This window comes from Gorilla gorilla, chromosome 6 (genome assembly GCF_029281585.2).
Source record: "Gorilla gorilla gorilla isolate KB3781 chromosome 6, NHGRI_mGorGor1-v2.1_pri, whole genome shotgun sequence".
Lineage (NCBI taxonomy): Eukaryota > Metazoa > Chordata > Mammalia > Primates > Hominidae > Gorilla > Gorilla gorilla.
In genome coordinates this window covers 84,337,835-84,352,515 of record NC_073230.2, presented here as the reverse complement: position 1 = coordinate 84,352,515, position 14,681 = coordinate 84,337,835, and the positions used below count along the sequence as shown (strand labels likewise).

At 53.4% G+C, this 14,681-nt stretch overlaps 1 protein-coding gene across 19 annotated transcripts in view; it reads left to right on the top strand.

Moving 5' to 3' along the window:
- The window catches only part of DTX2 (deltex E3 ubiquitin ligase 2), a 45,434-nt gene that overhangs the window by 18,181 nt on the left and 12,572 nt on the right, over positions 1 to 14,681 (top strand). For all 19 annotated transcript variants that reach the window (XM_031006382.3, XM_031006387.3, XM_055392798.2 and 16 more), the window contains 3 exons: positions 530 to 886; positions 2,615 to 3,254; positions 12,579 to 12,679. In XM_031006382.3, coding sequence (XP_030862242.2) covers positions 619 to 886; positions 2,615 to 3,254; positions 12,579 to 12,679 — 1,009 coding nt within the window. In that variant the 5' untranslated portion in view covers positions 530 to 618. The remainder of the gene's footprint in view (positions 1 to 529; positions 887 to 2,614; positions 3,255 to 12,578; positions 12,680 to 14,681) is intronic.

Genomic DNA, 14,681 nt, shown 5'->3' with positions numbered 1-14,681 from the left:
TGGGCCTGTGCGACGGTAGGTAGGCTGCGGGATTGACTTTGAATTCTTCCTGGCTGCCACAGCAAAGAGACAGGATCAGGTTCCTGATTCATGATGCCCTTAAGGTGTTAGGGGAAGAAAAGCAAGCATGAGACCAGGCGCGGTGGCTTACACCTGTGATCCCAGCACTTGGGAAGGCTGAGGCGAGTCTATCCCTTGAGGCTAGGAGTTTGAGACCAGCCTGGGCAACACAGACATCATCTCTACAAAAAGTAAAAAAATCAGCTGGGTGTGGTGGTGAATGCCTATTGTCCCAGCTGCTCTGGAGGCTGAGTTGTGAGGATTGCTTGAGACCAGGAGTTTGAGGCTGCTGTGAGCCAAGATCACACTGCTGCACTCTAGCCTGGGTGAGAGAGTGAGACCCTGTAACCAAAAAAAAAAAAAAAAAAATGAGCTGTGGAAAAGCATCACGTGTTTCCCCTGCGCTGAGGCTGACTCTGCAGGGCTACTGATGTGCATTGGTAACTGCTCATGTCTGTCCTGTTCACAGATCTGCCGGAGGCGCTGGGCAATGACCCCGGGACTCCAGGCCAGAGGGGTCTGAAGCTGTTTGGGAAAGCAGCGGGACTCCTTGGGAAGATGGCCATGGCCCCAAGCCCTTCCCTGGTGCAGGTGTACACCAGCCCCGTGGCTGTGGCCGTGTGGGAATGGCAGGACGGGCTGGGCACCTGGCACCCCTACAGTGCCACTGTCTGCAGCTTCATCGAGCAGCAGTTTGTCCAGCAGAAGGGCCAACGTTTTGGGCTTGGGAGCCTGGCCCACAGCATCCCCTTGGGCCAGGCAGACCCCTCGCTGGCCCCTTACATTATTGACCTCCCCAGCTGGACCCAGTTCCGCCAGGACACCGGTAAGACGCTGTCTGCCTCTCGCACATATCTGGGCGCCGCACCTGCTTTCCACAGGCTCTGCTCCAGGTGTTGGGGTGATGGACGTGACTTACAGAGCTTCTGCTCTCTCCCTGCGGCACACGTGGTGGTGGGTGGGTGCAGTGAGTGGGAACATCCACATAGGTTGAGTGCAGCTCAAAGTGGGAGAGGCACTGTGGGAGGCCCTTCCCCTTGTCTTGCAAAGCAGAAATGCCTGTCCCGACCACAGAGGCTGAAGGGTTCCTTTGGCCGGCAGGCCGGCATGGAGGTGGTGCGTCATAGGAGTTCAGAGGGCCCTGTCCCACCACTCAGTGGCTGTGTGCCCTGGGCAGGCAACTGCGCCCCTCTGCATGTGTGCGTTTCTGCTTTTTGGTCTGCGATGTGTTTTGATCTTTTTTTTTTTTTTTTTGAGACGGAGTCTGGCTCTGTTGCCCAGGCTGGAGTGCAGTGGCGCAATCTCGGCTCACTGCAACCCCTGCCTCTTGGGTTCAAGCGATTCTCCTGCCTCAGCCTCCCGAGTAGCTGGGATTATAGGCATCCGCCACCACACCTGGCTAATTTTTGTATTTTTAGTAGAGACGGGGTTTTGCCACGTTGGCCAGGCTGGTGTCGAGCTCCTGACCTCAGGTGATCTGCCTGCCTCGGCCTCCCAAAGTGCTGGGATTACAAGCATGAGCCACCGCGCCTGGACCTGCAGTGTGTTTTGATCAGTATTATTGAGAATGAGGCACCAGTTTCCTCTCAGAGCCATCCCTTACTCTAATCTGGTGGTTGTCACTGGGGGTGATTTTGTCCCCAGGGCCATCTGACAATGTTTGGAGACATTGTTGGTTGTTACAGCTGAGTGGGTGGGAGGTGGGGGTGCTCCTGGCATCTGGTGGGTGGAGGCCAGGGATGCTGCTCGCCATCTGGCAGTGCACTGGGCTGGCCCTGCAATAAGGAATTATTGGCCCACAGTGTCACCAGTGAGGAAACTTGAGAAACTGGCTTTTCCTTTTTTTTTTTTCAATTTTAATTTTAGTTTTATTTTAAAAAGTATGGGTTTTTTTTTTTATGTTTGTTTGTTTGTTTTTTGTAAAGACTGGGTCTCCATCGCCCTGTGTTGCCCAGGCTGGTCTTCAACTCCTGAGCTCAAGTGATCCTCCTGCCTTGGCCTCCGAAAGTGTTGGGATTACAGGCTTGAGCCGTCATGCCCAGCCCTGGAAACTATGTGTTTCCAGGAGTGTCGTAGAGTCTGTGAAAACTGTGGCTGTCAGTCAGCTCCCAAGTCGTTGCCTTCACAGTGTGTGAAGTCAACTGAGAAAGATAGCAGACAGGATAAATAATAACATGGAAATTGCATATCGTGGCAGAGAGCAGGAAGTGTTAATCGGGGAATGAAAGTGGCAGGTGTTGTAGAGGTCGATTTGAAGTTAGCTGGGTGTGGTGTCCTGTGCCTGTAGTCCCAGTTATTTAGGAGGCTAAGGCAGGAGGATCGCTTGAGCCCAGGAGGTCAGGGTGGCAGTGAACTATGATCACATCACTGCACTGCAGCCTGGGCGACAAAGGGGTACCCTGCCTCTAACAATAAATAAATAAACAAAAAGCAGCATGACTGTGTACCTACTGTGTTCCTATTTGTTTATTTTGGCGGTTGAAAAAAGAATTTGAACGTTCCCTGTATCTTGGGGATGCTAGCAGACTAACCTTTTGTTTTCCTTTGAAAACAGGCACCATGCGGGCTGTGCGGAGACACCTGTTCCCCCAGCACTCAGCCCCTGGCCGAGGTGTCGTCTGGGAGTGGCTGAGCGACGATGGCTCCTGGACCGCCTATGAAGCCAGCGTCTGTGACTATCTGGAGCAGCAGGTGGCCAGGGGCAACCAGCTCGTGGACTTGGCCCCCCTGGGGTACAACTACACTGTCAACTACACCACCCACACGCAGACCAACAAGACTTCCAGCTTCTGCCGCAGCGTGCGGCGCCAAGCAGGGCCGCCTTACCCGGTGACCACCATCATCGCTCCGCCGGGCCACACAGGCGTCGCCTGCTCTTGCCACCAGTGCCTCAGTGGCAGCAGAACTGGCCCCGTGTCAGGCCGCTACCGCCACTCCATGACCAACCTCCCTGCATACCCCGCCCCCCAGCATCCCCCACACAGGACCGCTTCTGTGTTTGGGACCCACCAGGCCTTTGCACCGTACAACAAACCCTCACTCTCCGGGGCCCGGTCTGCGCCCAGGCTGAACACCACCAACCCCTGGGGCGCAGCTCCTCCTTCCCTGGGGAGCCAGCCCGTCTACCGCTCCAGCCTCTCCCACCTGGGACCGCAGCACCTGCCCCCAGGATCCTCCACCTCCGGTGCAGTCAGGTATCGTGGGCAACGGCCGCTCGTTTTGTCTGCCCTGTGTTTCCGCTCTTAGCCGGGAAGACTCACCCCAATTCCTGCAGATGCAGCTCCTGCCCCCTAGGTGGTCCTGCCGTGGCATCTCATTTGCATGTGGCATGTGGGTGCCGAGGTGCCGTGGCCGTCCAGAGCCTACCTGACCCCTTTTACCTGAGTCCTGGTGGTCACCACACGGGTTAGAATCTACAGTCCTTTCACTCACGATGATTAAGGGCCTCCACATGGAGCAGAGTTAAAGGCCTATGGCCTCTGCTTGTGGGCTGCATGGCGAGCATTGTGCCCGAGAACACTGGGTCACTGCCTGTACACTGACTCCCGCCTTGTGCCAGGCCCTAAGGACCCAGAGACCAGAGTATCAGCCCTTACCCCTGAGCCCTAGTCTAGTGCAAGGGGCTGTCAGCGCGGTGTGAGGGAGGGCAGAATGTGGAGCACGTGGCAGTGGCTGCAGGTGGCACGGGTGACCTGGCCCCCGTGATGATGCAGCCCAGCCCAGAGTGCCTGGTAGAGCGCTCAGCTCCTTGAGAGAGAGAGAATGATACCACGGGCCCAGTGCAGACCAGAGCGGGTGGCATTTAAAATGAGGAGATTGGTCAGGCACAGAGGCTGACACCTTTAATCCCAGCACTTTGGGAGGCCAAGGCAGGAAGATCATTTGAACCCAGCAGTCAGAGACCAGCCTGAGCAACATAGCGAGACCCCATCTCCACAAAAAAAAAAATTTTTTTTAATTAGCCAGGCATGGTGGTACACACCTGTAATCCCAGCTACTTGGGAGACTGAGGCAGGAGGATTGCTGGAGCCCAGGAGGTCAAGGCAGCAGTGAGCTGTGATCGCGCCACTGCACTTCAGCCCCCTAGGTGACAGAGCGAGACCCTGTCTTAAAGCTGGGCCCAGTGGCTCACGCCTGTAGTTCCAGCACTTTGGGAGGCTGAGGTGGGCAGATCACCTGAGGTCAGGAGTTCAAGACCAGCCTGGCCAACATGGTGAAACCCCATCTCTACTAAAAATACAAAAATTAGCCAGGCATGGTGGCCAGCGCCTGTAATCCCAGCTACTTGGAAGGCTGAGGCAAAAGAATCCCTTGAACCCAGGAGGTGGAGGTTGCAGTGAGCCAAGATCGTGCCACTGCGTTCCAGCCTGGGCAACAAAGAGCGAAACTCCATCTCGGGGGGAAAAAATAAAAAAGATAAAATGAGGAACCCCCCCCAGGATTTCCCTGGATTTGGCCAAGGTGAATGCTCTGGGCTGGCTGTAGCCCTCTGACTGTCTGGCTGACTTGGGGCTTCGTCATTCATTATTGAGAATGTTGGGCTTGGAGCACATTTTGAGAATTCAGAGTGGTAGCTGGGACAGGGCTTTCTGAGAGTGCCCTGGTGTGGGTGGTGAAGGAGTGGGTGGGCCTGGGGCTGCCCTGGTCCCAGGGAGGAAATCGTCTTTCTCCACACTGGCCCTGGTCGGCATCCTGCTGCCTCCCTGCTCACCGGCCCACCCCTGCCCACCACAGCCACGTCAAGGGCTGAAACTTCACAGGGTGGTTGAGACCTCCTTGGCAGCTTCTTGGACCCCTAGTATTTGTTCAGACTGGGTTTCCGAGGACCCTGCCAGCTTGTGTAAGACACAATGACAGCGCCTCCCGCTCATTGGTTCGTGTCATGTGCCAGGCCCTCCTGAGCAGGCTGCGTGAGTGACTTCACTCATCCCACGATGCTCTCAGGCTGAGCAGTGTTCTTCGCTTACAGGAGAGCACATTCAGGCCCATGAGGTTGGCAACACAGCCAGCAAGTAGCGGAGCTGGGATTTAGCCCAGACCCCAAGAGTGGGCTATCTGGGGCACATGGGGAGTTATTGACATTCCCGGGAAGGCAGGGGGCTCTTTTAATACATTTTAATTTTATTTTATTACTATTTTTAAAGACAAGGTTTTGCTCTGTCACCCAGGCTAGCGTACAGTGGTGCAATCATGGTTCACTGCAGGCTTGAACTCCTGTGCTCAAGTGATCCTCCTGCCTCAGCCTCCTGAGTAGCTGGGACCACAGGTATACACCACCACACCCGGCTAATTTTTCAGTTTTACGTAGAGGCAAGGTCTTGCCGTGTTGTCCAGGCTGGTCTTGAATTCTTGGCCTCAAGCAGTCCTCTTGCCCCAGCCTTCCAAAGTGCTGAGATTATAGGCATGAGCCACCACACCTGGCCCAAAAGGCCTCTTGAGGGATGAGCTAGGAGGAGGCCAGTAGACAGGAGGGTGATGGGCCTTGGGTGAGTCAGAGTTTTCCTGGGCATCTCCTGCCAGGAGTTGGGGCACGTGCATCTGAGATCTTTCTGGGAGTTGGGAGTATAGGAAGGTGTCATCGGGGCTCTCTGAGGACATAGACATAGGCAAGCCAGGCTCAGGGAGATGCTCCCCCAACTTCCCTCCCTGAGTATCTGGGTCAGCCTGTTTCAGAGAACAGTGTGCTCTATCTGCTGGCCCAGGAGGGTTCTTAGAGGTGCTGGGACTTCTGTCAGCTCTGTTCCACCCAGCTTCCTGGAGCTTCTTAAGTTCTTAGGAATTATTTTGAGGCAAATTTCTAGATAGTGCTAGAGCTGGGATTCTGGAGTTAAGTCATTTAATGTGGATTTGTTCCTTTCTCCTGGTATTGGGCCTCGTTGGTCTTTCCTAAACCGTTTCCGTTTCTCCCAGTATTTCTCTGGGGTCCCCGTCCCTGGCCTGAGGGCCCCCAGAAGTGCTGATGTGGGTCCTACCGGTGTGGGCCAGGCAAGTTACAGAAAAGAAGGTGGATGGGCCAGTCTGTCTTCCCTTGGTGCTGGGGTGGGCATGCTGTGGCTTGCCCCACGTTGTAAGTCAGGAGGGAACCAGGCCAGCAGGCTCTGTTAGTGGAAACAGCCTCAAAGGGGCCTGCCTCCTGGGGTAGGTGTAGGTGCATCCTGATTCCTTTGGTTTTCTTGGAGCTGGGAGAGGTGTAATTCACCTGCACGAGCCTATCTACGCGCTGAAAAACAGGCTTTTCCCCTGCCTGATTTGTAGTGAGGTCCCCTGCAGTTAACCCTCCTCTGATGGATGTAGAGCCAGATGGGGCTTAGTAAATACCTGACCTCTTAACCTAGCAGGTGGCAAGGTTCTCACAGCCAAGTGCATGTCAACAGCATCAGGTGAAAGTTATCTTGGATGTGAGGAGGCAGGCAGGGCAGGCAGGGCCCGTCTAGAGCCAGCACCATGGGCTGGGGAAGCCCGAGAACCGACTTTTTACCGGCAGCCACTGGAAATACCATGTGAGCGCGTGAAATCGAAAAACTTCCTGGAACTCACGTGCACAGCTTCCATGTGCCCCCTGGGAACAGGCCGTGATACAAGAAAGCGTGTCATCTGGGGCTGAGCTGCTGGGTGGCAGTAGATTTCCTGGTAGCTGAAGTTGATCCCTTTAAGCACCAAAACTTGTGTTTTAATGATGTTGGATGGAAATCTTTCCTGAATGTGTCATGCATGCTCTTGTCTCCCTTAATGGAGAGAGTGTGACACTGCTTAGCACTTGGATGGCTTGGGGTGGTGGTTATGACCAGCAGTCTGTCACAGCTCAGCGAGGTGAAGCCTGTGGACGTTTTGCTCTGTGCTGAATGGCTCAGTGGCCCTACAAAACGGTGCTCAGCTCTTGGTGGCTTTCTGTTGTGGTGGGCTGCTGCTGCTGCTGCTTTTGCCCTTGCCTCTAAAAGAACTCACTTCCTCTTCCTCCTGCTGCCACGTGTCTTTTGGCTTGTGGGATTGGAGTCATGGGGCCCAGATGGAGCCTTGCTCCTGACTTATGATAGGCCCTCGGTCTCTTTTCTTCTCTATTTTTTTCTTCTTTCTTTTCTTTTTCTTTGTTTTTTGTTTTGTTTTGTCTTAAGAGACAGGGTCTCACTCTGTCACCCAGGCTAGAGTGAAGTGGTGTGATCGTGGCTCACTGCAGCCTCAAACTCCTGGGCTCAAGGGATCCTCCTGCCTCAGCCTCCTGAGTGGCCAGGACTACAGGCTTGTGCCATTGTGCCCAGCTAATTTTTTAAATTTTTTGTAGAGACGGCTCTCACTATATTGCCCAGGCTGGTCCCAAACTCTTGGCCTCCCAAAGCACTGGGATTACAAGTGTGAGCCACCGTGCCCTGCCTCTTCTTCTTTTTTTTTTTTTTTTTTTTTTTGAGACGGAGTCTCGCTCTGTCGCCCAGGCTGGAGTGCAGTGGCGCAATCTCAGCTCACTGCAAGCTCCGCCTCGCGGGTTCACGCCATTCTCCTGCCTCAGCCTCGCGAGTAGCTGGGACTACAGGCGCCCGCCACCATGTCTGGCTAATTTTTTGTATTTTTAATAGAGACAGGGTTTCACCGTGTTAGCCAGGATGGTCTCGATCTCCTGACCTTGTGATCCACCCGCCTCGGCCTCCCAAAGTGCTGGGATTACAGGCGTGAGCCACCGCGCCCGGCCATGCCTCTTCTTTTGAGCTAGTCGGTTTCTGAGGTTGCCTTCTGCTCTGTTGTTGCTGTGGTTTTCAGGATGTAGTTAGGGCCCTACAGGAAAGTGCCTGGTGGCCCTTAGGGCCTGGCGTCAGCTCCCTCTGCTCCTCCAAGACCTTGGCCCCATGGATATTTGTCCTGGGTCTCACCACTGCCCTGGCGGCCTTTGGGAATCATCCTCAGTAGAGGAATTGAGGCTCGGGAAGGGGACTTGCCATGCTCAGCACACACGGCTTTGAGCGGGAGCATACGCCTCTAGCATCGTCTCCAGCCTCTGCAGCTCATGGGACTGGCTGCCAGCCCCAATCGCAGAGGGTGTGGACTTGGAGAGGGGCTTTGGATCTCCTTCCTCTCCGGCCTCCTGGCTTTGCCCCTCGCCCTGCATAGAAAACTCGGAGTCCTCATGTCTCACGTTTCCCACTCTGTCTGGGATCTCCTGGAGATGGTCACAGACAGGAAAGCCAGGGAGGGCCTAATAGGTGGACCAGGAGTTGGGGAGAGGAGGAGGGTGCCTGAGGCCATGACTATAGGGACTTCTCAGAGAAGGACACTTCAGGGGGCAGTTGGTGCCCCCATCTGGGAACGTTCTGCAGGTCCGAGCCCTCTGAGGATGGTGAGGGCGATTGATAACCTCTGAGGTTCCGTCCACCCCTAGGGGCCCCTATCTTGGGAACCTCTGGATCCTTGTATGGTTCAGTTCCTAGAGGTCACAGCAGGGACACACACCGGGGAGGAACTGTGATTATATGGGGGAAGTGGTGACATTTTTAGAGCTTTCTACAGAACATTCTCCTGGTTCCTGCTCTCCATTCGCAGGGTGAGCGCCCACTGTAAGCCTCGCTGTGCTTCTGCTTTCTCCTGTAGTCCTTGGAAGCAAGGACTTCTTGTTCGTTCTTTAGGAACGGAAGCAAACGTTCTCGTTCAGATATGTGCCTCTCCCTGCTGAAGGAAGACCTCACTTCCTGGGATTTTTCTGTGGGATGGAGCAGCCAGGGACCCCATCTCTGGTGGGGGCGGGGCGGAGGGGGGTGCACCATGGGCTTAGAGCCCCTCTGGGCCAGTGCTGCCTAGCCTGCTGCATAGCCCATTTGTTTTGTAGACTTGCAGTGCCAAATTTCAGCTTTCTGGGCTCCAGCTACGGGCTTGAGTTCAGTGCTGCCCTAGAGGGTCCTGAATGCCTTCACTTACGGAACCTTAGAGTTGCAGAGACCATCAGAGATGATCCACTTTCCTTTAAAAAAAAGAAAAGAGGGCTGGGTAGGGTGGCTCACACCTGTATTCCCAGCACTTTGGGAGGCCGAGGTGGGTGGATCACTTGAGTTCAGGAGTTCAAGACCAGCCTGGCCAATATGGTGAAACCCCGTCTCTACTAAAAATACAAAAATTAGCCAGGCATGGTGGCGGGCACCTGTAATCCCAGCTACTCGGGAGGCTGAGGCAGGAGAATTGCTTGAGCCTGGGAGGCAGAGAGGTTGCAGTGAGCCGAGATCACGCCACTGCACTCCAGCCTGGATGACAGAGTGAGACTCTGAGAAAAAAAAAAAGTGGGGGGAAGAGTTGAAACCAACTGAGGAAGGGGAGGAGCTTGCTCCAAATGAATGAAACTGAGTGTTCAGTAGAGTCAGGACCTTGACCCAGGTGTCCAGACTCCCTGCCCTTCTTAGCATTAGCAGGGCCCCCAGATCCACTACCAGCCTTGCCTTTGGATCGGGAGTAGGCAAGGAGAGCAAGAAGCTGCTCTTTGCTTAGCACGGCCACAGAGGCAATCCTGTTTGAGAACAGTCAACAAACAAACTCAAACAGGCCATGCACAGTGGCTCATGCCCATAATCCCAGTGCTTTCAGAGGCCAAAGTGGGAGGATCTCTTGAGGCCAGGAGTTTCAGACCAGCCTGGACAACATAGCAAGATTCTGTCTCTCTCTCTATATATAAAATTAGCCAGGTGTAGTGGTGCTCACTTGTAGTCCCAGCTACTCAGGAGGGTGAGGCAGGAGGATCACTTGAACCTGGGAGGTGGAGGCTGCAGTGAGCTATGATCGCACCATTGCCCTCCAGCCTGGGTAACAGAGCAAGACCCCAACTCTGGGCCCAGCATGCTTCCAGTGTGTCACTCTACCGGCATGACCCTACCTCTTAAAAAAAAGAAATATGATGACTTAAGACCAAATGAGTGGCCAGGTATGGTGTCTCATGCCTGTAATCCCAGCACTTTGGGAGGCTGAGGTGGGCAGATCACCTGAGGTCAGGAGTTTGAAACCAGCCTGGCCAACACGGTGAAACCCCTGTCTCTACTAAAAATACAAAAATTAGCAGGGTGTGGTGGCTCATGCCTGTAATCCCAGCTACTTGGGAGGCTGAGGCACAAGAATTGCTTGAACCCAGGAGGCAGATGTTGCAGCGAGCCAAGATCATGCCACTGCACTCCAGCCTGGGCCACAGAACGAGACTCTGTCTCAAAAAAAATAAATCCAAAGACCAAATGAGTGACTTGAACATAATCATTGTAGGGAACAAAACCCTCATATTAAAAACAAAACAAAACAAAAAAAACCTTTATTTTATGGTAATTAAGTTCCGGAAAAGTTAACAAAAGTAGTTGGGTTTCCATATCTCCCTCATCTGGCTTCTGACATTAACAGCTTTCATAACCATAGTTCAGTTGTCAGACCCAGAAAATTACCACTGGTTGGCTGGGCGCGGTGGCTTACTCCTGCAATCCCAGCACTTTGGGAGGCCAAGGCAGGCGGATTACGAAGTCGAGAGATCAAGACCATCCTGGGCAACGTGGCGAAACCCCGTCTCTACTAAAAATACATAAATTAGCCGGGTGTGGTGGCACGCACCTGTAGTCCCAGCTACTCAGGAGGCTGAGGCAGGAGAATCGCTTGAACCTGGGAGGCAGAGGTTGCAGTGAGCCAAGATCACACCACTGCACTCCAGCCTGGTAATAGAGCGAGACTCCGTCCCCTCACCCACCCCCAATAAAGAAAATTACCACTGGTATAATACTCTTAACTAAAGGTTTTTTTTTCTTTCTTTCTTGATTTTTCACCAGTTTCCCACTACTGTCCTCTTTCTGTCCCAGGATCCAATCCAGGGTCCCACTTCGCTTCCAGTTCTTATTCTACCCGTCCTCCTCTGGGCTGGAACAGTTTGTCAGTCTTTATCTTTCATAACCTTGTTACTTTCAAAGAGGTGCTTTGTTGAATGTCCCTTAATTTGAGTTTGTCTTGTTTTCCCATGTTTGGACAAAGATAATGCCCTTTATTATTTCTTTTTTGACAGAGTCTCCAGCCTGGGCTGGAGTACAGTGGTGAGATCATAGCTCACTGCAGCCTTGAACTCCCAGGCTCAAGTGATCCTCCTGCCTCAGCCTCTCAAGTAGCTGGGACCACAGGTGCATGCCACCACACCTGGCTAGTTTTTTATTTTTTAGAGATGGGGTCTTGATTGTTGCCCAGGCTAGATAATGCATTTTTGACATTAAATCCCCCCAAAATGGTGTTGCATCCCTCCCAGAGCATCCTATCGTGGGGTTTATGATACTGACCTGTCTTTTACTGGTGATGAAGGTCATGATCATTTGCTAAAGTGGTGTCTGCCAGGTTTTTTCTCCTCTAAACAGGTGCTATGAGAACCTGCTTTTTTTTTTTTTTTTTGAGACTGAGTTTCTCTCTGTTGCCCAGGCTGGAGTGCAGTGGTGCGATCTCGGCTCACTGCAACCTCTGCTGCCTGAGGTTCAAGTGATTCTCCTGCCTCAGCCTCCCAAGTAGCTGGGATTACAGGCGCCTGCCACCACGCCTGGCTAATTTTTGTAGTTTTAGTAGAGACGGGATTTTGCCATCTTGGCCAGGCTGGTCTTGACCTCCTGACCTCGCGATCCACCCACCTTGGCCTCCCAAAGTGCTGAGATTATAGGCGTGAGCCACTGCACCCAGCCATTTTTTTTTTTTTTTTTTTTGAGACGGAGTCTTGCTCTGTTGTCCAGGCTGGAGTGCAGTGGCACGGTCTCAGCAACCTCCACCTCCTGGGTTCAAGTGATTCTCCTGCCTCAGCCTACTGAATAGCTGGGACTACAGCTGTGTGCCAGCATGCCCAGCTAATTTTTTGTATTTTTAGTAGAGATGGGGTTTCACCGTGTTAGGATGGTATCAATCTCCTGACCTTGTGATCCACCTGTCTCGGCCTCCCAAAGTGCTGGGATTTCAGGCATGAGCCACCACGCCTGGCCTGAAAGCCTGCATTTTGATGACACTAGTGAGTGTAAAATATCTTTTTTTTTCTTTTTATTTTCTTTATTCACAACAGGTATGAAATGATTGTTTTCAGAGTCTTTTTTTTTTTTTTTTTTTTTTTGAGACAGGGTCTCACTCTGTCGCCCAGGCTGGACTGCAGTGATGTGGTCATGGCTCACTGCAGCCTCAACCTCCTGGGTTCAAGCCATCCTCCTGCTTCAGCCTCCCAAGTACAGGTGCGCACCACCACACTTGGCAGACTTTTAAAATTTTTTTTGGATATGGAGTCTCACTATGTTGCCCAGACTGGTCTCAAACTCCTGGCCTCAAGTGATCCTCCCACCTCATCCTCCCAAAGTGCTGGGATTACCGGTGTGAGCCACCACACCCCTCCTGAGTCTCTCTGAATTGCCCAGGAAAACAAAACCAAAGGCCTCCACACAGGCACCCAAGGAGCGTAAAAGCGCGAAGGCGCCTCAGTGACTCCCACTTGGCCATGACGCAGTGTTTCTCCAGCTCTCGTTTCCAATAAGTCAGCGGTGTGCAGTAAGCTCTGCTCTTTTCTCCCCCAGTGCCTCCCTCCCCAGCGGTCCCTCGAGCAGCCCGGGGAGCGTCCCTGCCACTGTGCCCGTGCAGATGCCAAAGCCCAGCAGAGTCCAGCAGGCGCTCGCAGGTAGGTGCCTGCCCTCGGGCTGCAGAGCAGTCTGTGCCCTGCGGGACTTGGTGGGGAGGAAATTGTGATGTGGGGCCTTGTCACCCTCTGGATCCTCAGGGAGAGCCAAAGAGGCTCCCTGGGGGAGCAGTACCTCTTTCTGGTCATGGTGTCACCCCAGAGTGAGCCCAGGTGCCCCTCCTTTTGCTCTCTGGGGACGTGGGCCTGATGACGGTGGGCGCTCGGGTGCAGACCTTTTCACATCCTTTAACATTTTTGCATTGAATTGCATTATGTTTAAATAGTCACTTTCCTGTCCTGAAATACTTTAAACATTTCCTTAAAGGGGCCTTCTGGGGAATTAATAGATCTATTTCGGCTGTAGTTACTCTTACATCTTGAATAAGAGGCACCTTTTGGGTCCAACCAGATCTTTTGCTGTACTAACCATACATCTTACGTCTTGGAACTGTTTTGGGTTTGGTTTGGTTTTTTGTGAGACAAGAGTCTCGCTCTGTCACCCAGGCTGGAGTGCAGTGGTGCTAACCCAGCTCACTGAAGTCTTGAACTCCTGGGCTCAAGCAATCCTTTCACCTTAAGGATCCTTAAAAATACCTACTGCTGGCCCCCACACCCATTCTGTTTTAGCAGCCTGGCTAGCAGGGTTTTCAGAAGCTCCACAGGTGGCAGGATTTTTTTTCTTTTTTCTTTTTTTGAGATGGAGTCTCTCTCGCCCAGGCTGGAGTGCAGTGGTGGGATCTCGGCTCACTGCAACCTCTGCCTCCCAGGTTCAAGCAATTCTCCTGCCTCAGCCTCCCGAGTAGCTGGGATTACAGGTGCATGCCACCACGCCCGGGCAATTTTTGTATTTTTAGTAGAGATGGGGTTTCGCCATGTTGACCAGTCTGGTCTTGAACTCCTGACCTCAAGTGATCCATCCGCTTCGGCCTCCCAAAGTGCTGGGATTACAGGCATGAGCCACCGTGCCTGGCCATTTTTTTTTTCTTGTTATAAGAGACAGGATCTTGCTCTGTTCCCCAGGCTGGTGTGCAGTGGTGTAGTCATAGCTCACTGCAGCCTCCAACCCCTGGGCTGAAGCGATCCTTCTGCCTCAGCCTCCTGAGTAGCTGGGATTACAGACACATGCCACCATGCCAGGGAAGTTTTTTATTTTTTGTAGAGATAGGGTCTCACTATGTTGCCCAGGCTGGTCTTGAACTCCCAGGCTCAAGCCGTCTTCATGCCTTGGCCTCCCAAAGCGCTGGGATTCCAGTCATGAGCTGCCACGCCCAGCTGAGGTTATTTTCTAACTTCTGGAAATTGCGAGGTATGTAAGGAGGTGGATGGCGCCATCGTTGTTCACAGGGTGATGTGGCGGAATTCAATAATGAGTTGGTGTTTTAGGGGAGTCGCTGTCATAGTGGCTGAGAGGGGACAGGCCTGGAGGCAGGGCGGCTGGTGCAGAGCCTGACCTCAGACCTGGGGGCACCAGCCAAGGCCTTACCAGCTTCGAGGCAGTGGAGTGGAGGGGGAGGTTTGGCTTGAAACATTCAGAGGCATGAGCCGTCAGGCGAGGGGTTGTGAGGGGGGATTGGGGGTAGACTGAGGCCTGCTGGAGTGCAGCCAGTCACAACTGAGGAGCAGCCTGGGGCTTGGCGTGTGTGAATTCATTTCATCCTTAAATCACTGAGGTGGAGGCTTTTGTTCCCATTTTCATTAGAGGAAACTGAGGCTCGGAGAATTTAAAAATTCTCTGCCAGCCCTTGGCAGAGCTGAGACGCAGCCCCGGGCCTTCTTGCCTATGACGGTTCAGTGCTGCTGAGTCTAGGGGGAGGTTGGGAGGGGGTGATGGCTGTGGAGTGGCCGTTGGAGCTGTTCCGGGGCAGTGGGATTTGGCTGTGGGCCTCAGAAGAGCAGTCTTGGGTGGAATGGGGTGCCCCTGACCCCTCGTGGGAGCGTGTGTGCCACAGAGACCGTGGGCGGGACTGAAGAGAAAATGAAGGAGCAGCCAGAGAGGTGGGGG